Source organism: Rhea pennata, chromosome 3 (genome assembly GCF_028389875.1).
Source record: "Rhea pennata isolate bPtePen1 chromosome 3, bPtePen1.pri, whole genome shotgun sequence".
Classification (NCBI taxonomy): domain Eukaryota; kingdom Metazoa; phylum Chordata; class Aves; order Rheiformes; family Rheidae; genus Rhea; species Rhea pennata.
The window spans coordinates 75,430,164-75,453,322 of NC_084665.1; the positions used below are offsets into that span (position 1 = coordinate 75,430,164).

Below are 23,159 nucleotides of genomic sequence, written 5' to 3' on the forward strand. Positions count from 1 at the left end.
ATGGGAAACTTTTGTCGGAAGCATTGCATCTGCTTGAAGCCCTGGGCCCCTTGTATATTCTCGGGGGGAGAAAGTGAGCAGGATGAGAAGGTCGGCCAAGTCTTCACCAACCTTGCCGTGGTGGGAGATGATTTCCAAACAGTGCAGAAGGACAGAGACAGTAAGATTAAAGATAAGCCTTTGCCTCCGCTGCCTGAGCAGCACCTGGTGAATATTCGCAGATTTGTGGCACTCTTTGACTATGAGGCTCGCACTGAGGAGGACTTGAGCTTCCGAGCTGGAGATAAGCTTGAAGTGCTGGATGCTTCCCATGAGGGCTGGTGGTATGCTAGGCTCCTCCTGCCAAGGGGGTCAGTCTGTCCTGGCCACAAGCTCCAGGGCTACATCCCTGCCAACTACATAGCTGCTGACCAGAGCATCGAAGCTGAACCGTAAGTAAGCTGTATAAGATACACTACAGTCTTTTTTCCACTAGTTTAAGCTGGTTTGGAGGAGACTGTTATGGCCTTTTTTCTTGCCAAGCAGGACCCTGCTGCACTTGATCTCCTTGCCTTCAAGTGGTCCTACCGGTGATAGAGCTAGTCAGAGTATGTGAGAAGGCACTGTAGCTTCAAGAAAATCAATTATAAGAGGTAAAGTGTTGAGGGTTTTGTTTGGTTTTAAATTATTTCCCTCTCTGATATGCCCTGATTTCTTGCTCAAAAATCATCTGGGAATATGAGGTTGGTTACCAGTGTGAGGGCTCACTGTTGTTACTGGTTTCATAGTAAGTATGTGTCAGATGCTTCTCAGAAAGTAAAAAGAAACAACCCCTGCCCTAAACAGCCTTTAGTCTAACTGCTGTGTTATCAGTTAGTCAGAGTTTCAGGGAGCTACCTTTATACCTGTGGATTCTTGTTACAAATGAGTCTCTAAAATCTGACTTACTTTCTTATGGTTTCCACTCAATCATTTTTTATCTGCAGGCAAATCCCTGCTCTCAGAATAAAGATAACTTAAGTAAGTACTATAAAAGAAAAAAAAAAAAGAGTGGATATAGCAAAGGAGTGCAAATTAGATTTGTTAAAGTTTCATGGAGTTTAATTACACAGCCCATGTTAGTCTGCCCCTTCAAAGCATATCCAGTTGTACCTGATATTCAGAACTGGACCAGAAATCATATGAAATAAGTTACTTAGCTCCCTAGTGAGGATGAATAGGGTCTGAATTAGTCTAGGAGGCAGTTACTTGTGTGTGTTGCATTCAGGGGCAGCATTTGCTAAAATAGCACTGACTGCAATTCCAGAAGTATGTATCTGCAAAATCAGAGTGCAAAGGGACAGCAGAAATAGCATTCTTAGTCTTCAGAATTAATTTTGAATAGAAACTCTGCATATCTCTTAACTCATCACATCCAAAGATTTACATTAAATTTGAGAGAAATAATGTTGCAGCTTTTCAATTAAAGCAACTTTGAACCTGAAACATCACCTCTGACCTGGTCCACCTACTGTATTTTCTAGGGCTAGGAAAATTGGCTCAGATAGGATTATACCAGTCCTTTATCAACTGTAAGATTTGTGCTGGAGGCATCTTAGGGCAACTGTAACCTGGAGACCTTAATTTCCAGAAAGTAACCAGCTGCTTCTGTTTCTGTGATCAGGAGGACAACACTTTCAGTGGTCCTGTTCGGAAGAATTCTTCCAATTGCAGAAATTAATCTGCAGGGAAGGTGGTTTTCTGAACCACTAGAGAAATGGTGGTAGGCTATAATTCAACTCAGTTTGACCTTCACTCTCTTTCAAGAATCTAGTTTTCTCAACAAGTCATCTAAAATTTCTGCTTGCTGTGAAAGACTGTGAAAGTAACTTTGTTCAACTATACAACAAAGCCTCAAGTATCAGCTCTAAAATGCCTCGATTTTTCTAGAACTCCAGCAACAGACGTGGAGTTAAATGTTGCCAAAATACATTACTGAATAATCTCTGATTTTTATTTCTTTTCTTTTTACAGAAAAAAATATTTTCTTTTAGTCTTTCTATACATCTCCTTTTTTAGTAAAGACTAAGTTTTGACAACAAATTTTTATTTATAGATTTTTAAAATAATAGAGAAGAAGAAGTGGGAAGGCTTTCCCTCTCTCGAATGAAGTCATTTCTCCAAAAGTTTGACATGGTTTTAATGTAGTACCAAAACTAATCCTGCAAAGCATGTAGTCTTTTCTCAGGTACACAGATTTCCTGCTAGGTTAGTTGGCCTTGATGACCTTCAAAAAAAAGAAGTAAGTATACAAGACTTCTTCTTGTCAAGTTACACAAATATCCTTTCTTATAATCATAGACTAACTTAGGCTGGAAAGGACCTCTGAGAGTCATTCACATCAACTCAAAGATGGCCAACATCAAGTTAGACCAGTTGGCTTAGGGTTGTGTCCAGTCGACATTTTCCATTTTTTTTTGAGTTTCAACTTTATAAATTTGTATTTGTAAGTGAGATAGACAAGATGAACACAGAAAAACAGAAGTATTGATTTGGTAGCATCCACTCTTTGCATTGGTGCTGCAGAAATCCCTAGATTTCAAGCAGGGTCATTCTTTTAAAGAAAAGAAACAAACAAAAAAAATATTTTTCCTGTTATCTCCTTGCTCATAGCTCAGTGTTAAAATATTAAATTTACTCATGTCAATCTGACTTGCATAGTGGCAGTTGTAGGGGGAAAAGGAGCCTTTGATCTCTCATATGTTCTTGATACACACATAGATCATCCTGCACACAGATCATAGAATCACAGAATGGTTGAGGTTGATAGGGACCTCTGGAGATCATGTAGTCCAACTCCCCTGCTCAAGCAGGGTCACCTAGAGCATGTTAGACAGGGTTGTATCCAGGCAGGCTTGGAATGTCTCCAGAGAAAGAGCAACAAGGACTCCCCTTGCCGAAGTCTGGGCTTGAACCAGGGACCTTTAGATCTTCAGTATAATGCTCTCCCAGCTGAGCTACTTTATGGAAAGCATGTTTATTATTTTATTTCTTTATTATATATTTGTAAATATAATCTCAGATTTATGTATTAAGGTCAGCAAATGAACCTTGCTTGAAGCAAGGGGTTCTTCCAAAATGCAACTGCTATTAACACTTCAGCTCTTTGATTCATGGTATCAGTCTTAGGACGCTTGGGAAGAAAACCAGCTGTATGATTTGCAATCTTCTTTAGCAGACTGACTTTAGCATGATTGTATATATAGAAAAGCATATAAACTATGTAAATCTATATTAACTTTTGAAAACATTGAAATTCATATGCGTGCACGGATGCCCCCTAAGTTCATTAAAGTAAAGGAACAAAAGGACATGAAATATTCTTTAAGAAGGGAATGACTTAGAGACGACAGGCTCAGTATGTAAGTTTAGCCAACATATTATTGAAAGCTGCATTCAAAACTGTCAAAGTTCTTTTAATAAACATCTCAGATTGTTTTGTAGCCTTCAGGATTATAAACAACAAATTATAGCTGATCCTTTTTATCAATAATTTGACATGATCTATATTGTAGACTCAGTTAAGGACTGGTAAATCCATGTGGTTCTGTGTTTTCCTTTCTGACAGAAGATTATGCTAGATAATTGCTGCTTCTCCTGTCCAAGTGCCTCAGCAGCCGATTTTGTCTTCTCTCTGAAGTGTCTGTGAATTCTTTTAGGGAGAAAGGCTTTTGAGCTTTTCCTCAGTAAGGAAAGTTCTTCTTCAGTAAGAAACTTTGCTATCTTGTCTCCATTTAGATAACAGTTTTTGTTCTTGGAAGTTACCTTGCTTTGACTCCATCCAGTATGACTAAAGTAGTTCTGGCAAGACGGAACAATAATTGGATAAAAGGGAAGAAAGGACATCTAATATCTTCACTTTGTGGAGGGAAAAAAAGCCTTTTTATAACAAAGGGAATGTTCATGTATCTTGTCTATCAGAATGTTAAAGAAAAACTGGTAAAGAATGAGATTTTTTTACTGTTTCTTTCCTCAGACTATTTCTACCAATTATTCATAGAAATTGTATGTAGAGAAGAGATGTACATATTGCAGGTTGCTAATATCTTTATTTATAACAAACATATGCCAAAAGTCACTTACTAGTTGTGCATGATATCCCATTTAAAAACAAGTTTCTCTTGCTTCCTTCCTTTGACTTGAGTAATCCCTTTCAATATGAACAATTCCAGTGAAATCAGTATCATCCTAAGTGAATAAGGAAAGGGAAAAAAGGATAACTCTGTGGTTTGGATTCTGCCCGCCACAATGTAAATGTGTAAGATTAAATACATAATAGATAAGATTACATAATACATAAGATAAAATACACCCAAAGAAATGCCCACCTTCTACCACAAAGGATATTTTGGATAAATATAGGGAAACAGGGAAACATTTTAATATTTACGAGTAAAGCATCTTGCCATAGCTGATCACTTGTAGCACCTGCAGTGCTCCTTATCCTAACAACATCCTGCCCAGTGGAGGGGCTGCAAAGGGGTTGTACCTGGTCTGTCTCTGGAGACAGGTGTGTTCTGGCTGCGCCTGGACTAGCTGGGAAAAGTCAACCAGTGGGCAGAAAGCATTTGTCTCGCAAACCGCAGTTGCAGATGATGTACATGCACAGGGAACTTTCACCTCCTGAGGAATTACATCCATAACTGCATGCATTCTTCTTTACTTTTCTCAGCCGGTGTGAGAACAGAGGTAGCCTATGCTAATGATAGATTAGCTGCTATAAAAACACTTAGCACTTCACTTCACATCGTAGGTAGCAGTCAACATCACAGTCCAGAAAGAAATTTTTCATATCCAAGCAAGTTTGACTGAGGTTATGTCTGCCACATCTGATGACTTGGGAGAGGAATGTTCCTCTTTTGGGGTTTAGAAGTATATCATTCAGTAAAAGATAAAAAACAAATGGAGATACAATCACATATTTTAAGTTTAATTTCCAGTAAAAGATGATCACAAAGAGCAATTTGAGTAGCACCAAAATCTGAATTAAATTATAAAAAACAAAATATTAAGAATAATAAATAAATAAATAAAACATATTAATTTCCTTGGCAAGGAATGTGTCCTTACTTTCTCTATGCTCTTTTTGTGTCTGCTATTATTCTGCACTATAAACAGCAACCATAGTAACACACTCACCTGCCCTTATTCTATTACTGCTGGTTGTTTTAACTAAACAAGAAAGCGACATAGTGCAAATTGTTATGGACAACAAATACAGCCCAGCTGTACAGTTAATTTTAATGAACAAAAAAAAAAAAAAAAAAAGGGGGGGGGGAGGAAAAATCTCTGGAGTGACAGGAATTCTGTTTTTTAGAGGAAGGGTAGAATATACTTATTGGGACTCTCTCCAGCCATCCTGATGGAGCTATTGGCTATTTATTTGAAGTTAACTACATAGTGTGTGTTCATCCCAACATTACTGATGCAAGAGGGCTGTGATGAGAGAAGTAAATCCGCACAAATTCAGAGTGGGTTAGGTCAAAGAAGATCACTGCAATAACTTTTAACCGTTACCAGCTTCAGAAACATTCCTGACTTCAGAGCGGTTCCTTATGTAGATATTTCCCAGCTGGTGAAAACTGAGGCCCAGATCTAATCAAGGAAACCTCACCAGTCAATTCCACAATGAGCTTTGTATGCAGCTCTTGGAAAGGAGAAACAACTTGTAAATTATTTTTGTCAGTATCCCTAATTCCTTCACTTGCTCTGACCTGAGTCTGCTTTAACTGTTTCATACATTGACTAAATCTGGGTTAGTATACGTGCACAATAAAGCAACCACTGTGCTGACCTGTTTCAGACTTTCTGCAAATTGAAGCTTATGAATTTTCTTTGGTTCATGTGAGTCATTTTGTCAAAGTGGTGTTTAGAAACACAAGGGCTGGGGGCTCTTTTTAAAATGAAAGCTTAAATTCTGCAGGACACTTGAGAAATCTGAATGCAATCCATTGCGGTTTGACTGCATTCCCTCCCTCGCTCCCGCGCTAGTAATTTCTTTCTATATTACAGTACAAACTCCTGAGGACACCGTCAGAAACAGCAAATCCTTGTACTGAAATGAACTTTTAAAAACTTCTCAGATCTGACATGATTGCTTTCTCAGATTATTGGACCCTTCTACATTAGGTATCAAAACTACTCAAAGTTTTTTGTAGAGAGGGATTCTTTGTCATTGAAATATGTATTTATTATAAATCATGGAAATGGCTATATATGAACTCTATATAATGTTCAAAGTCTTTTGTTTCAATGAATATACTTATATATATATATTTTAATGCATACACACATAAACACACAGCAAGTCTAAAGGACTGATACTTTTAAAACCATGCGAAAAAGCTCTGTGACAAGGTGTGCATTCCAAAGCCAGGAGATCGTGCTTTTAGTGCGTTTTAACTTTGCGTACCTGGCATTTGCAGTACCCAAAGTTTGGAACAACCCATGCACATCCAAGAAAGGAATGCCTTTCTTGAATTGAAATGATTGAAACCTAGAAAAAGAGCCTGAATTTATTCTCTTAACATTTTAGCCTTATCTAAACACTCCAGTACTCTCTTTAAGCATATCTCATTTTTTTTCCATCTTTGCTCATTTCTTAAATGTTTAAAGATACACTGACAAGACACAAAAAAAGATGTTTTACAGAGCTCTGCAAAATATTAGATTTTGTCAAGTGCCATTAGTGTTTACACATCCATGCGTATAACCACGTCCAGAAAATGGGTATCTCTGCTCAGCAAATCATGAGGAATTCTGCAATTGCAGATGAGCAGTTCATGAAAACTTGTCTAATTTAGGTCATCCATTTTTTGGCAATATGTTTTTTAAAATATTTCTAAACATTGTTTATTCAGACTTTGGAAAGTGAAGAAATAAATGCTTTCCTATCTCATGTACAGTTGAAATTAGTATGTACATATAATATAATCAGTTTGTATTAGTTTCCATTACTATATTATGGAAGATATGTTGTCAATGAGCTCCGTGAAGACAAGAAGCCATATACTTAAAAACTGCAAGCATAGGCAGGTATTTTTATGGCACTATGAAACCCAGGTGGCCTTTCAAGTGCCTCTTAGAAAAACAATGACGTATTCTGGTCAGAAAAACCTAGTCGTTCTGTTTGATGTTTTTTCTTCGGCCTCAATAGAAATAGCGTTGTGTGTGTTAGCCTAGATTAGTCTGTTTTGAGCAATAGCATTGGTAAAAATGTATGCCAGATACTGTATAATAGTTACTGTCGCCTCAGTAGTTGTCTTTGATGGCTGTATGGCACAATACAGAGTTATACAGAGCCGAGTGATCTCTGAACAAATTTAATAGAAAAAATAGTAACTGATAGTTCAGCGAGGCTAAGAAGTCCTAACGCTGTGCTGATTTTGGACAAACTAGGTCAAGTATCTCTGTGAAGAATTATTTTGTAACATGTAAAAGTACTGTTGGTTATAGAAGAATTTGGGGCTCTTTTGTGTAGAAAGAAACCTATACTAAAAAGATTAAGTCTAAAAAAAAAAAAAAAAAAGAAAAAAAAAGAAAGGAAATACCTTGCTAGGTCAAATCAATGGCCTCTCTAGCCCAGCTATTCTGTTTCAGAAAAGATTTTGTGAAAAGTGCACAAGCCCATCTGCTTTCTTTGATCTGTTCCCTTTGTACTTCACCAGAGGTTGGAATTGTTGTATTAGCTGTGTTAGAGAGTACATTACTGCCGTGTCTAATTATGGACCTGTTGTCAAGTGTATTTAGCAAAAGTGTAGGTTTTGAAACTGCACAATTGTTTTAGGAAGAGACCAAGCTATTAAAAAAAAAAAAAAAAAGAAAGAAAGAAAAGAAAAAAATCAGCCAACCAGCCCCAAAAAATCCTCTTGTGAAAGTTCTAAATTCCTAAACAATTGTTTATTTTTATTTTTATTTTTTTTCTGGGAATGACGATTGTCCAATCCTTGCTCAAAAGAAATAGGCACAAAAAGAAAAAGTAGCACTTTATAATGCTACTGCCTGTTCACTTACAGGCCACAGCTGTCTTTCCTAATCTACTTTAATATGTATGAGTTAATTTGTGTTGCAGATATGTCAATTATTTCAATATGAGATACATAGTAGTCAGTTGATTTTGGCCTCTACTGAAGGAGCAGATGTAAGACCTGAATATATCCTGTTACTATCTTGTAGACATACTGTAGATGCCTTTTACAAACATTATTAATAATGAGGCAGTCTTCCAGTAGCCCAGTTTAGATAATACAAAATTTACCTGTGCTTTAAATTTAAAACAGAGTAGAAGAAAAAGTATTGTTAATCATAATTTAAATGTTTTCCTGAATAAAATGTTCTATTCCTCTTCAGATTGTACAAACAAAATAAATATAACAAAGAAAGAATATAATTATTAGGTGATATTAAAAAAAAGACAAAATATGACTGTATACCTGCTACTATATGTATAATTTTCAGTCATTATTTAATAACATTATATGGAACATGTATTTGAGGGCCCTACTTGCATTAAAACCTAAGAAACAATGATTAAGCTGCTCAGTTAATCAGCTTTTCTTTATGGGAGTTTTCTTAAATGTAAATATTCAAGTTTCATCCTAATAACTTTATTAGAAAACCGTAAAAGTTACAAGAAATTAGAAAAAGGAAACTACATCTTTGCATTTTTAGCTCTCCAGGATAGCTGGAAATAGTCTGGAAATAGTTTTTCAAAAGATAAAACCAAATATCGATCACCAATACATTCAATCAGATTAAAAAAATAAAGATCAGGTAGAAATACATACTCTTTATCCATGCTGATACACTAATCCTAATCAATGAAAACTGGATAAACAGAGTAACAAATTAAATATCAAGGTTCCAAAAAGGATTGCACTAATTGACTTGTTCATTACTTCTGTGCAGACTACTCAGTCGCTGAGATATCTATCATTTTAGACTTGTCTACAATAATGTTAGTAAACATTTTCTTTTAGTTGTCTCTCACTAAAGCAGCTATATGATTAGCTTCCTCTACATAATATTTTTCTTGTCTGAAATGCAAACAATTTTGTAGCACCACTTTTCAAACCTCACTGCAAAAGAAGGAAAAAAGAAGACAGAAAAATTCTGAAATTCACATTTGGGAATTAATACTATAATTTTCAGAAATGATAAGATCTCACAAAAATCAATCCTCCCTTTGAAACTATCGATCTTTCTAGTTATTGGGAATCTCCTTCACTCTATTCCAAAAAAAGTGTCTTTATTTTCACGCAGAATCACAGAAGGTTGGAAGGGACCTCTGGAGATCACCTTGTCCAACTCCCCTGGTGAAGCAGGGTCACCTACAGCATATTTCCAAGGAGTATATCCAGATGGCTTTTGAATATTTCCAGGGAAGGAGATTCCACAACCTCTCTAGGCAACCTGTTGCAATGCTCTGCTACCCTCACAGTAAAGGAGTTTTTTCTCATGTTTCCTGTTCCTGTTCTATTGAATGCCTTTCCCAAGCTCCTACAGTTTATGAATGAACTCTGTACATATTCTCAGTTAGTAACATGGATGAATGAGTATCTTTTTCATCCATAGAAAGTCACATATATTTTTTTTCATAATGACAATTTGATTAACTTGGAAAGATAATTATTAGTTTTCTAAATACCTGTAAAAAAAAAAAAAAAGTCTTCTCATTAGAGTTAAAATGTTTGAAAAATCACCCAGAAGTTTACTTTGATGCTGAGATACTTTTGTGAGATGGTTTTATCATCTCTTACAAAGCAAACTATGTATGTGGGTCTTGGAGGGATACATATGTGGATTTCACACTGATATGGGGCTGGATGTGGCCTAGTTTTACCTCTAGAAGTCAAAACTGTCCTTGATATGCCACCCTTCCTATCTGCCATCTTTGAAAAGTTGCCCTAAAAACTGGAAGAGCTATTTGATTAAGAAATTTGTCACCATTTGAAAGAACCATTATGCTTTTTGTCCTGAAAACCTTGAGGTTTTGGACTCTGCAATTCCTTTTTGATACCCCTTAGAGATTGAGTAGCCTAATTATTCTCCATTGATATGAGACCAGGCAGTAGGTGCGTGTCTGCTCAGACTGCTGAGGGGGTTAAGGAAATAGATTCATGTGTGCTTGTGTGTGTGTGCAAGAGAGAGCTTGTACAGAAATGGATGGAAAAATTTGTTCTACCACTGACATCCTGCACAGCTAGGTGGGACTTCTTCTCTAGTCCTGTGTCCAGTTCTGGGTTTCCCAGGACAAGAGAGACATGGAGATACTGGAGAGAGTCAGTGTACTGAGAGAGAGTCCAGACAAGAGAGTCCAGGGGACGGGGACAAACTCTTTTCAGTTGTCCCGTGTGACAGGACAAGAGGCAATGGGCAGAAATTGAAACACGGGAAGTTCCGTCTCCTTCTCTGGAGATTTTCAAGTCCCGCCTGGATGCAGCCCTGTGTAACATGCTCTAGGTGACCCTGCTGAGCAGAGAGGCTGGACTAGATGATCTCCAGAGGTCCCTTCCAACCTTACTGATTCTATGATTCTTGTTTCCAAGGACTTCTGCCTTATCTCAGCACTGAGGTGAATTTGCCCGGGTGAGAAGAAAAGTAATTTCCCTAGAAAATCAATTGAGTGCTTTTGGAAGCTGTAATGGCTTAAGTGAATGTATGATTGAACATTTTCTTGTCCTTTTGAGTTTCATATAATGTTAAATCAATTGATGTCATTAGTGTTCTCTGTACCATGTTAATATTAAGGCTACCTCAAGGATTCAGCTGTGTTCCTCAGTTGTTATGAATAGCAGACTTATTGCTACTTTTAAAGTATGTTAGAATAGTATATCGGTACTTTTATTTATGTATATGTTAACAAGTGCATACAGATACTAGCACTGATGCGAGATTTTACAGCTCTACTTTGAAGACTTTGTGAAGCAGAAACTGGGCCTGAGGTACACATTTTCAGTCTTTTAAAAACACTATTACGTGGCTATGTTTTATACAAAAAGCCCAAAGCAATGCCCATTACAGCCAATGGTAGCCTGACTCCAAAGACAGGTTGTTTTAGAACAAGTTTTAAATGCAATGAAGTGTCTACCCAAGCACAAATCTATTGCTGGAACAAACTTTGATGCAATAGTTGGCTTTTGGTCTCTTAAACTGGAGAAATACCAGTGACTTCTGTAACCAAAATACAACAAAAATGATACAATATTATTTTCACTTACCATTTATTTTCTCTTACGGAAGAACTTCAGGCCATATTAAAGTATTTGGCCCTGTGATACTGTCCTTCCAAGGGCAAAGTTCATTGCAAAGTGCAAGAGTAGCCAAAGTTGTAATGTTATGTTTCTGAGTTAGTCTGAGTTGGAAAGATGTCACCTGAGCTCATCATTAACCTGAGCATGATGCTGAGAAGTGAAAGTCCCAGCCCTGACTGAGCAGAGGGTGCTGCCTGCAGCCTGTGCATGCAGTGCACAAAGGTATAGAAAGGCACAGGGCTCAACTTAGGCATACTGAAATAGTTTCCAAATTCAATAGGTCCTTGATGAGGTCCATAGAGTAGTGCAGTGTCACTTTGTGAAACAGGAACAAGGATTAGCAGTAGAGGGGTAGTATAGTGGTTATCACATCTGCCTTACATGCTGAAGGTCCTGGGTTCAAGCCCCAGTAGAGCCAGCAACAGGAAATCTTTGGGAGGGTGGACTAGATGACCTCCAGAGGTCCTTTCCCACCTTACTGATTCTGTGATTAACGCTGTATATCCTGGAGAGTCATGGCATGGGATGAGGAGGAGAGCTCCAGTGAAAAGCAGTAGATTCCAGCAAGACTGACATTTGCAGGGATCTGTTAAGGTACTTGCAACACAGCAGTTGATTAGGTGACTGGGGCCTATTGACTTCTAAAATTCAGGAAAACCTGGAGCACAAGTCAGACAAATAAAATTTTAAATATAATTTGGTTCACTTTTCCTGCTGCTGCCCAAAGAAACTGCCTTTATCGTAATGCAAATCCCCCATACGAAGCATGAACATTGTGTTCCAAACTGTTTCTATTTGTTTGCTAGAGCAATCCCGGAGCAAGTTCAATTCTATTGAATTATGTTTGCAGCATAATCAACTTTTATTATCATAGAGAGAAAATTTAACATAATGTTACTCATAACCTCTTTCAAGCAGACTCTCAAGACAATGGAATTATCACCTATTGAAGTACTTACTGAAGAGGTTTATACCTGCAACATGTCACAATTCTTGTAGACAAACGTCCAGCTAATGTTCATATTTATTTTTATTAGAAAATAAATTTATTCTAGACTGTATCATGAAGTACCTACTTCTGTGGTGAGCCCTAGATTTTACCTCGCTCACTCAATGTAGAATATTACCTTATCCAAACAATCCCATGCAGTTATTACAACAGAAGGCCCTAAAGCTCTGATAGTCCCTTTCTTTAGGGCACAGCTCATTATTTCCAACAAAACCAGCGGAGTAGTACAAAACAAAGCCATTTCTTAGACTAAAGCAGAGTCCTTTTTGGCACATGAACCAGCCTGCTCCTGCAGGTTGTTCTGATGGACTCCCTGAGGTATTTGCTACTGCAGCCTGGGGCCTGTTTTGGCTCTCAGATGTGAACAAGGCCAGTCTGTTTGCACAGGCAGGTATTTCACCACTTTATAGCAGTTGCATTGCGGTCATTGCGCTCATGTAAGGGAAGCCAATATTCAGTGTTAACAGTCAAGTTTTCAGCAAGTAGTAAAACTGAGACTATTTTTAAAAAAGATATTACACCATGTAAGTGTGACAAATCTGGTCCTTGAGTCTAGAAATGTAAAACTGTATTTCTGGCAATGACATGCCACACCTATCTTGCCAAAAAGTATTTAAGGTTTCCCCTAAATTTGGTGGTGGCTTCACCCACTTGTAGTTCCAGAAGAAATCACCTGTGCTGTAACAATGTCATGTTCTACAAATTAGTGGTACATAAGCATCTATGCGTGATACGTATTCCAGCAAAACAGTGACTATGCTATGTTAGATAAATAGCTTAAAATTGCCTTATTTTGACTAAAAATCCTCTATGTGGATGAATGGATTTGTGTCATAGTGTTCACAATAATATAATAATGATAATAGTAACAACAAAAATAATATAACGTTGATGATCCAATAAGTATAGGAAGAGAGAAGAGGAGAAATGGATTCAGGGTAAGAGAGAAGCAGCAATGTTTCTCACTTTATTTAGTTTTATTTTTGCCAAAGAGAAGATAAAATCCTTAATTTTAGTTTTGTATCAAATCAAAATATTTAACATGGTGTTAAACAAAATGTAGGGTATTGTTTCGTTGTGTCTAGTTTCCAGGTAACTTTCTAAACTAAACTCAAAGAATAAAAAAGCTTGTTTTTATCATGGAAATTCCATTTAAAAATGGAAACAAAAAGCAATTTTAAATTTGAAATTATTCAAATTGAGTACCTTCACAGTTAAGCTATAATATTTTGCTTAGAAATTGTACAGAAAAGTAAAACTTCTTTTTTTCCCCCTTTTCCCTTACTTCTTTGTCTTTTCATTTCCTCTTATATTCTGGCATTCTACAAGGAAAGCTGTCTCAATTCTACCATAAATTTAGTATATATGGAAAAATGCCAACCAATCAGTTATAATTCTGTGACAAGAACATTAGCAAAATGTTATCCAAAAAAACAAGAGCAAAATATGATTTGTTATTTTACAAAACTATATATTTCTCACGGTAACAGTTATTTAAAGAAAAAAAAAACATGCTGTTGATCTCAAAATACTAAAAGTGCAAGTGGGACCTGTATTACATTGCCTCAGATAAACTGTTACTTTCAAACACACAGGCAGAGCTCTGCATACTTATATAACAGAAAATAATGCTGCTGTGCTGGTTTTGATAGAGCTTTGCTGATTACGTCATGTAGGACTGAGCTTTTAGCTTTTAGAACTATTCATGTGTTCTTCTCTGTTTTCCTGAATGGAAAGAAAAATAAACTTATTCCACCTATTATTCCTGTGAAATGACTCAGAAGCATTATGGCCCTTATTGGACCTTTAGGGTCCAATAGTGTAGATATTATTCATTTAGATTTGAAATAAGTTATTCAGCAACAAGGATCTGAGCAATAGATCTGACTCAGATCTTTATGTATGAAGGACATTCACTGTGACTGGATAACGTTTAATGTGCTGCCCTGCATAGTCATCCCTGAAAACCTGAATTTCTGGTTTCGCTTGGATCAAACTAGTTTCTAACTTGGGGAAATAAGTAATCAGAACGGATGTGAATGACTATATATGTACAATTTAAATGAGTATTTTTTCCAACTACTGTGAACGTTTGTTCAAGTTAGATGATTTCTACAGTGTGCTAAGATTTTAGTTGATTTACCTAATGCTGATATTTGCACATTTTATTAAAGCCTTGGTCTGCCTCATCTGTTTCTGAAGGTAATTTGATAAGTAAGATTTAGGCCAGTCTATTTAAGTCACCTCTAGTCAACAAGTGTATGATGATGATGAATGGTAAAGTATTCTTTAGGCAAGTACAAACATGAGTGGTGGGATTAAATTAAGAAAGAGAAAGGGAGAAGAGCTGTAGAGAGCAATTATGTAGAAAGGGTTGGTCTGTGAAATTATTTGCCCAAGCAGTAAGGAAATCCCTGCCAAATACGCTTCCCTGCAGGAGCAGGATGTCTCTGAAAACTAGGGTTTCCTGAGTAGGTGCTGCAGCTGAGGCAGCCACAGGTAACATCCCTGGGCATTAGGGATATAATCAGATAAAATCTAAGTTTTTTCTTGCATTTATTTTCTCTTGAGTACTGCCTGTTAGTGCCGGCAGTCCTCTCTTCCTCTTCTTTGACCTGTTCCTATCCTGCTTCCTTCCTCCCTCCTGCAGTGTTCTATGCATTCTTCTATCAATAGTTATGAATTCCTTCTTCTTAAATTTTATCCTTGTCCCATCCATCCTTGCATCTCTGATAATAAGTGACAATGAGGGATAGAGAGAGTTAAAAACAATCCCAGGCAAGCCTGTAGAAGAAAGGATGGAGTAAGGATTCTGTGTCCAAAGGAGCAGAAACCTGACCTTTGATTTTCTAGCCTCTGCACAGTGAAAGTTTACAAGTCTTAGAATAATCTTGTCTCTATCAGTATGTAGATTCTGTGGCCTGACTGCTAATGCTTATGTTTTTGAGCATACTCAGATAGGGGATCTTTTGTGAGTTTTAGCAGGCACAATCTAGCTTGACAACAGAATTTTCTATTTTTGCCAACTCCATCATCAGGTTCAGTGTAGACTGACTATAAAGGGAAAATTGAAGCAGCCAGTGCTCATCTCCCACGCTTTCCTTCACGCGTGCAATTCATCATCTGTAAAGCATGTCTGTTTCTTAACTATGGTACATCTGGAGGGCTTTGATCTTTGCAGTGATATTTCCTAATTTCTTGAAATGTCATCTCTTGGAGAAATTGTATTACTTCATTAGTCTTATAACCAGGGCATCTTACAATTAAGACAGTGCAATATTTTCTGTTACAAGAGCTTGTTTAGTTGCTTATATTTTTTCCAGGCTTCACCTGATTTGATGTAAATTTTCCAGGCTGATACCAGGCACAGGCTGTCTCTTTCCCTCCCTGAAAACAAAAGTTGTGGCTCAGAATGATTTGGGAGATCCTTTGTGTGTGTACTTGGCTTGATATTTGGAAGCGAATTTGCTATATTAAAGGTGCATGCTTTTTTGCTATCTAAATAAATTTCTCTTCAAATCAAGCCTTTGAAAACAGAATTGCACTTTATACATAGTAATCTAACAGAAATGTTAGAACTTGATGGCAACATTCTATAGATATTTTGGATATTCTGGGTAGAAAAAGCATATTCCAGTCTCAGCACAAAGACTGTTCCTCCAGCTGCTTTTCCTACTTACTGCAAAATTCTAGTGCTGGGTGATGCAAACCCAGCAAGTGCCTGGGGCCTTGCTCTCCCAGCAGAAGGGATGGATGGGCTGCTGGAGCCCTTAGTATCCATCCCTGTCTTCTGCCAAACAGTTTCTGAAGTTAGAAGATGTTGCTCTCTGAATAAACAAAGTACTGTTCAGAGGTAAATTCCCTGAAAGGTAGGTGCTAAGCAATTAAAATTGGAGATTCAGAATTAGTAGGAAATGTTTATAATAATATCTTAGTGCCTTTGTCCCTTTCTGCAAAGTTTATTCTCTATAAAATATATTTTACAAGGAAGAGTACAATGAAAGGAAGTTAATGAATGTCTGTAAAGCACATAGATGTTGTAGTGATGAGCACTATAGCAGAGGCTGCTAGGAAATTAGTCATTCAAATAATTTTATAACTTGTATTGAGAGCAGACACTAAACAATGCACAATAAACAAACTCTATGATCTACACAACGGCAAAACAAAAAACTAGATAACTATTCAGGGAGCAACACTCATTTTAACACACTGCAAGGAAGAAGTGGATATGGCCATGTAATTAAAGATGATATCATATTGGATTTTCCTGAAAATGGCTGAGTGGATGTTGTGAAAGCAATTTTAATATTGGTATCTCCTAATTTGGAGTTGTTGACTTTGCACCAACATCTTTCTATGAATGTAGATTTTGTTGTGTTTAACATGTAAACTTTATATATTGTAGAAGCTTTTAGCTATTTTATTTAGCAGTTGTATGAGCTTTTTGCATTCCAGAAGAAGCTAGGACATATTTGAGTTCAATGTATGCAGTATCTATTTTTCTATCCTCTCCCTAGAATTATGCTATAATTTCTGTACGTCTAATCTCTTCTCTTAGTTTAGAAACTCTTTTATTCTTTTAGTTTAACGTCACAAACACAGTTAGCATACTCTAATTACTCTACTGAAGGGCCAATTAACCTCTTTATCATCATTACTTCTTCCATAACGGAGAAATGGTTAGGAATCACAAGAATCAAGACAAACCCTCACTGCTACTGAGATTTAGCAGTTTTGTGAGATTAACCTTACCATGAAATCCCAGTAAATCCCAGTTGTGAGTTCTTATGCAAAATCAGAAGGAAGATGCCTTCATGCCACAAAGTGCCGATCCAGGATGGATCACACTCCCCATTTTACCACCTTCAGGGTTTTCGAAGATCACTTTAATGTGACTGAATGTCTGGTATTTGTTCTATTGCACCTGTATACTCTTTAAATGAACTTGTCACATGTAGTCCACAGGGGTTCTCAGCAGTCTTTTCTTTCCCCTGGTCCCAATCCTATTCCAATTATTACAGTTTTTATATGTAGGTATACCTTACTGTTGACTCAGGTGCCAGTAATTTATTTTTCAGATGGGTACTTAAAGCACTGACTAGGTCACAGACCTCAGCTTTTAGCCATATCTTACCTCCAATGTCCTGTGAGTTGTATGGAAAGATGAAACAAACCTCCCTCTTCCCAGCTAGAGCTAGTTATTAAAGCAAATTCAGATATGATGTTGTTCAGTTAACTCTGCCTTTGCTTCTGTGTATATGAAATCTAGGGAAGAGGATAGAAGTGGAAAGCTGTGCTCTGGTATATCCTAATAACAATGAATGACGTGGTCTGAACCCACAACATTTTCAGTGCTGGTCTTCTGCAGGGATAACAAAAGAGCAGTGAATGATCTGACAAAACTTCTAAGAAAGCTAAGCACGATAGCTTTAAATATAGAGCTGGCATTTAGCTTGGCAGTGAAGAGCTTGTCCAAATCCCAAAGGGATTGGGTTGCACCCAAATCCTCAGTTATGAACTTAGAGTTCCCTTTGGAGTGGGGCTGTAAAGGGACTACCAAAGGAATAGATAGGCTGCCAAAAGATTTCTCCAGTAACAAACTTTGTCTGGTCCATGGCTGGGAGTCCTTGGCTAAGGTTCCCCAGAGGTAAAAGCAAGATAAGACTTAGAAGAAAATCAAATCCTGTAGATTCTGTTGGAATGGGGTGTTAAAGAGGGCTGCCCGAGGAAGGCTGGGGTGCAGAAAGATTTGTCCCCTGAGGACTTTTTGTCTAGTCCATGCCCAGGGGTTCCTCACCTTTCCTCTTTCTTTCCCAAAGAATTTGTCCTTCAAGAGCATTGACCAGAATTCAACTTGAAGAGGGAATATCCCTTCCTTTGCTAGAAGGAAAAGATTATAATATAGGAGCACAAGTCTCAGTAATGATACTGATATAGTCTGGGAACATCATGTGACAAAGGCTCCTATGGTTTGTGTATCTACCTCCTGAAGATCCTTTGGGTCAACACCCTACCAGTGAATTTGACTGGCAATAGAAAAATGAACAGATGGGATCGATACCCTCTGAATGACTACAGCAAACCTCACCAATATTCTAACATTGATCTGCATCAGCACCAAGTAAGGATCGTATTTGTTATATGACCTGAAGATCATGCTCTCTGCCCCTAAAAATCCTCCCACATATGGTGGCCAGAGGTTGTCTGGAAGTAGCCTGGAATTTTTAATGAAGTTTTTCCTGGGAGCTATGACGGAAGATAGAAATTAATATTTCTAGGGAATTGGCCAGAAACAGTCTCCAAAAGATCATGTCTGGCATCCTACAACGAAAGAGAGAAAGAGTGGAGTGCTGGATGCAGCATTGGCTGAGATATTAGATAACATGTTCCTGGGTCTCACTGACAGAAGAACACTATTGCTGTGCTCTTGCTAATCAAACAGCTCCTACCAGAAATAGAAACTTATGCCCACATCTGGGTGTAAGTTAGAGCCACTAGTGCCATACCTGATAATTTGTTGATACACATATATTCTATATGTGATCACGATGCAAAGCAGTCTAACTTCAAGCTGAAATTCAGGGTGAAACTGTGTATGAGTTGCTAATTCAACATTCTCATGAACTGTCTAGTGCCGTTAAAGTACACTGAAGTAACTAGAAAGTCAGCACTTTCTAAGTTAAGTAATGTAGGAGTGTAATGGATAGTTCTTGATGTATTATTTCTGCCCTTTTCCAAGTGTTTTGTGGCCATATGAAAACTATATAAGTGACTATCATGAACATAAAATTCAATCTTGAGAGCATTACATTGGAAGTTATTCTGACTGCAGAGCAAAATGAACTCCTTTTGAAAGGTGCTCTCCTCTTAACCCATGGAGAAAGGAGATATGAAACTAAACACTTCTTATACACTCTTATTAGAAATTTTAGTCAGATAGACTATTACTTAAGGAATATTTGTAGTTCAAAGTGAAAAATATCAGTTCAAATTCTTTAAAATTATGCAGTTTATTAGTTTTCAGATGTTATTTTCAGAGCTAGCATGTTTAGAAGTTTCAGAAAGTTTCTAATTATGGTTTTTAGAGCTGACATACTTTCTTTGGGATTTGGCTAGAGAGTTTAGCTTGTCCCCTGTCTCCTCATTTGTTTGACCAGAACTTCAGTAAAGGATTTGCACATGTATTGGTTATCTATGATTAGTCTAATTAAAGAATTATTGTAAGTTTAACTAATTACATTCTTCCTGATTTTTTTCACCTAGTGTCTTTCTTGTCAGATCCCTCTGCTTGCCAAATTTGTATCAAGGCCTACTTACATTTTATCCAAATCATCTTAGAGTCAGAGTTTTGGAATGTACTCCGGAATATCTGGGTTTCATTTTCTATTGTTAACAAAGTATATTCAGTGTAGGGTTAGCTCCATCTGTATTTGCTTTTGTTTATCTCCTCTTTATTCATACAAAAAACATTACTCATACTGAATGCTTGCTCATGCAAGCAGGATAGTATTTTAAACATTTCACCCAACACACTAATTAATTTCCCTCATTCCTTTTGATGATTGTAACTGTTAGAGATACTAGAGTAATTTGTTGATGTCTCTGTCTGTACTTTTTGCTAGTAATAGACAATAAAGTAGTTAGCTGAATAAGCAACTTATGTGTTGTGTGATACATTGATTTATTCTAAAAATTTGCATATTAGGTGTATCTATAATTCATTTAAAAGGACTTCTGCTGTGAGTAGATGGCATATTTCTGATAACTATTTATCACCATTTACTTCAGATAAGCTAATCTTGGAAAGAGCTTTATGTCTTTGCTCGATGGAAGCTGAATGACGTCCCAGTTGAAAATGCTGAACCACCTCATTCTTACTACAGTTTAATTTACACTGAACACAGAACAGCAAAAGCACTAAATAGCACTGTCAGATGAACAAGCTAAAACTGTTGCTTGAATAGTATTTGTACATTGGAGAGAGTAACAGAAGTAACTAGTAATAGAAGGAAAATTTTGCAAATATTTTAAGAGAAGTAGATTTTCAAAGAACATAGATGTTCAGATGTTTCCAGTGACTTGAGAGAAGTATTGCTTTTGCACATCTAACACCAGCAGAACTGAAAAAATTGCTAAGAAGGCATTTGAGATATCAATATGGAAGTGGAACGGGGGAGATTCTAGGTTGATTTACCTTTTGAAACATTAGTTTGTTGCTGTTTTTTGGATATCTGACTTTTAAGATGTCTGAATGTTAGCACATACCTTTAGCTCTATGTAGTTCAAGTGGAGGGGGAGAACGCAATGCCACTCAACCACTTTTGAACTCTAGCTTTCTTGAAATTGGTAAGGTTTTCCATCTGGAGTGGAATTTACTGAAATGTGCAAGCGATATTTTCTAACAATAAATTTGTTGTGAGGTTCTTAGAGGTTGTTTTTTTCTTCTCATACTATTAGAGTTCTAATTAACATGCCACACACTATCTCTTTGTAAATTTACAATATGTTTATAAAAGCTAAATTGTCTTTCTGGGATGTTGTACTTATTGGTAAAATTAATGATTTTTATTTGTTTAGATGGTTTTTTGGTGCAATCAAACGAGCAGATGCAGAGAGACAACTGTCATATCCTGGAAACCAGGCAGGAGCCTTCCTAATCCGAGAAAGTGAAAGTCTAAAAGGCGAATTCTCACTTTCAGGTATATTTTAGTTCTTCATCTTAATCAACATTTTAAAAGTTTCTCAGGTGGTTTGCAATTTTTTTCATTTTTGAGCATGATAAAGTATACATGAAAATGAAATTAAAATTCATAATAATCTTTCTTTCTCAGGAGGTATAAAAAGACAAGTTGGCAGAGCCATTTGTGTCTTTGTTAACTTTTATTTTATAGTCTATGTTTATTAATATGCTCAGAACACAAATTAACTTTTTTGTCCTTATTACTTCCAGTGTTCCAGCTGCCTTGAAATAGGAATTATTTTCATAATTAAAATGTCAGAAATACATTACAGCTGTACAGTATTGTCCTAACTGATATATGGAATAGAAGTTAAACTCATGTTGTCAGACCTCTGCTGTTCAAGGAAATGAGATTTCTGCTAGAATACGTCCTTAGGTTTATACTTATTTGTTTCCAGGAGCAAAATGATAGGAAGATTTGCAGAGCTATATTTCAGAAAGAGTCATATTTCATTGAAAAATTAGTCGTACCCATCAGTAAAAAGTTAGATTTATAATGAAAATGATTTTTGAAATATATTTAAAGTCCTTAATGGGAATCCAAAAGACTACCAAATATGAAAACTACCATTTAGCTTACTTGCGTACATACCGGGCATCACCTTTTCTGTGTCAATAGATATTTGTGCTTATAGCTAGTAAATTATTATTCTTCAGTGGTTTTCCCTGGCCATCTTTTAATCAAACTCATAATACAAGTGTGAGTCAAGAGTATGTTGTCTCTGGGAGAATACCTGGCAAAATACAGCAAGAAACCTTTAGATAACCTTGCTTACAAACTTCTTAATGCATTGCATGAGAGTAGCTCTACACACCTTAATTCTATAAGCCAGTAAAGAATCTTGATGATTATGAATAAACTGTAAGTTGTCACAGGCAGAATTACGCCTGTGAAGTGAGCAGTGTCTTGTGCATAACCAGATTCTTTCATACTGACTCCTCTTCTGCCTGGATCATGTGTCACTCATCTTCTAAGCATAACACGGAAATGTGTCAAGCAGATTAATGAACTTTTGACACATGCCTGGCTTCACTTCCAGAAACATAAGAAAAAGGTACATACCCACACTCTCTTGTGGTAATAGGGGAGGGTTGTTTTTTATTGCCAAGACAAATATATGTTGCCTGTGTAGTGAAATACAAGGATGTTTATGAAATAAATAGGATATTTTTATTTCTGGGAGAGTTCATTCTACGGCCCTTGCCTTCCCTCAAGGAAGTTCACTCTTGCTGAGAAGAGCTGATATGAACATTAGCATCAGCAAGGAATCAGACAATTCCCAAACTGTGTCAGAACTGGCCAGCTGCATGTGTACCTTTTTATCTGAAGAATGTATTAAAGTTGCAAACCCTTCAAAATGTTTTCCCTCTGTCTACCAACTTATGCCCATCTTACATGGCTTCAATTTTGTTCAACTGTTCTTCATCAGAGAGCTGATTTTATTCACGGACTAGGCTAGATTGATAACAGTGTGTTGTATGCTGGGAAGGATAGATATGCCCGTATTATCTGCTTAATGCTGGTGCTTGAATACATGACATCTTACTAAAAGTCAATGAAAAAACTTGTGCTTGTGCACCTATAGGTAAAAATGCAATTTTCCTTTTATTATTTTTTAACTGCAGCCTTCTACAGAAGATTCTAAATCTTAATTCTTTACCTTTCATCTTGGCTCCAAGATGAAGGCAGCAGTACTTTACTAATAATATCAAGTACTGCAGAGAAAAAATCCAGGAAAATTAAAATAGATCTTAGTCCACAGCTATGATAGGATGAGATCATCCTTAAATGTCTCTGTTTAATTTTTTTTCTTCCAGGTCCTGGATAGAAACTATAATCTATCTGATTTAGTATATTAGATTTCATTAAATAAGCTTGTAGGAAACCCTTTACAGGTTTCCATATAAACTTATTTAAGAACAGAAGATTTGGTGCTTGGTGGTAACAGGCAAGGTATGAAATCATCAGTGTGGATTTCATCCATGCTGGTTGACGTAGCTTTGTTTAATGAAGGAAAGAGCAGATTGCTTCTCACTAATGCATTTTAATAAGGAAATTACACCAGGATTTCCTAAATCTTCTTTTCAGAATGGCACTGGAGACCAGCGTATAAGGTGGGGAAAGAGTCCAGCTACA

General features: G+C 36.8%; 1 protein-coding gene across 1 annotated transcript in view; it reads left to right on the forward strand.

The window, feature by feature from the left end:
* The window catches only part of FRK (fyn related Src family tyrosine kinase), a 52,798-nt gene continuing 29,639 nt past the window's right edge, over positions 1 to 23,159 (forward strand). The window contains exons 1-2 of the mRNA XM_062570957.1: positions 1 to 431; positions 20,860 to 20,981. Of these exons, the coding sequence (XP_062426941.1) occupies positions 1 to 431; positions 20,860 to 20,981 (553 nt within the window). The remainder of the gene's footprint in view (positions 432 to 20,859; positions 20,982 to 23,159) is intronic.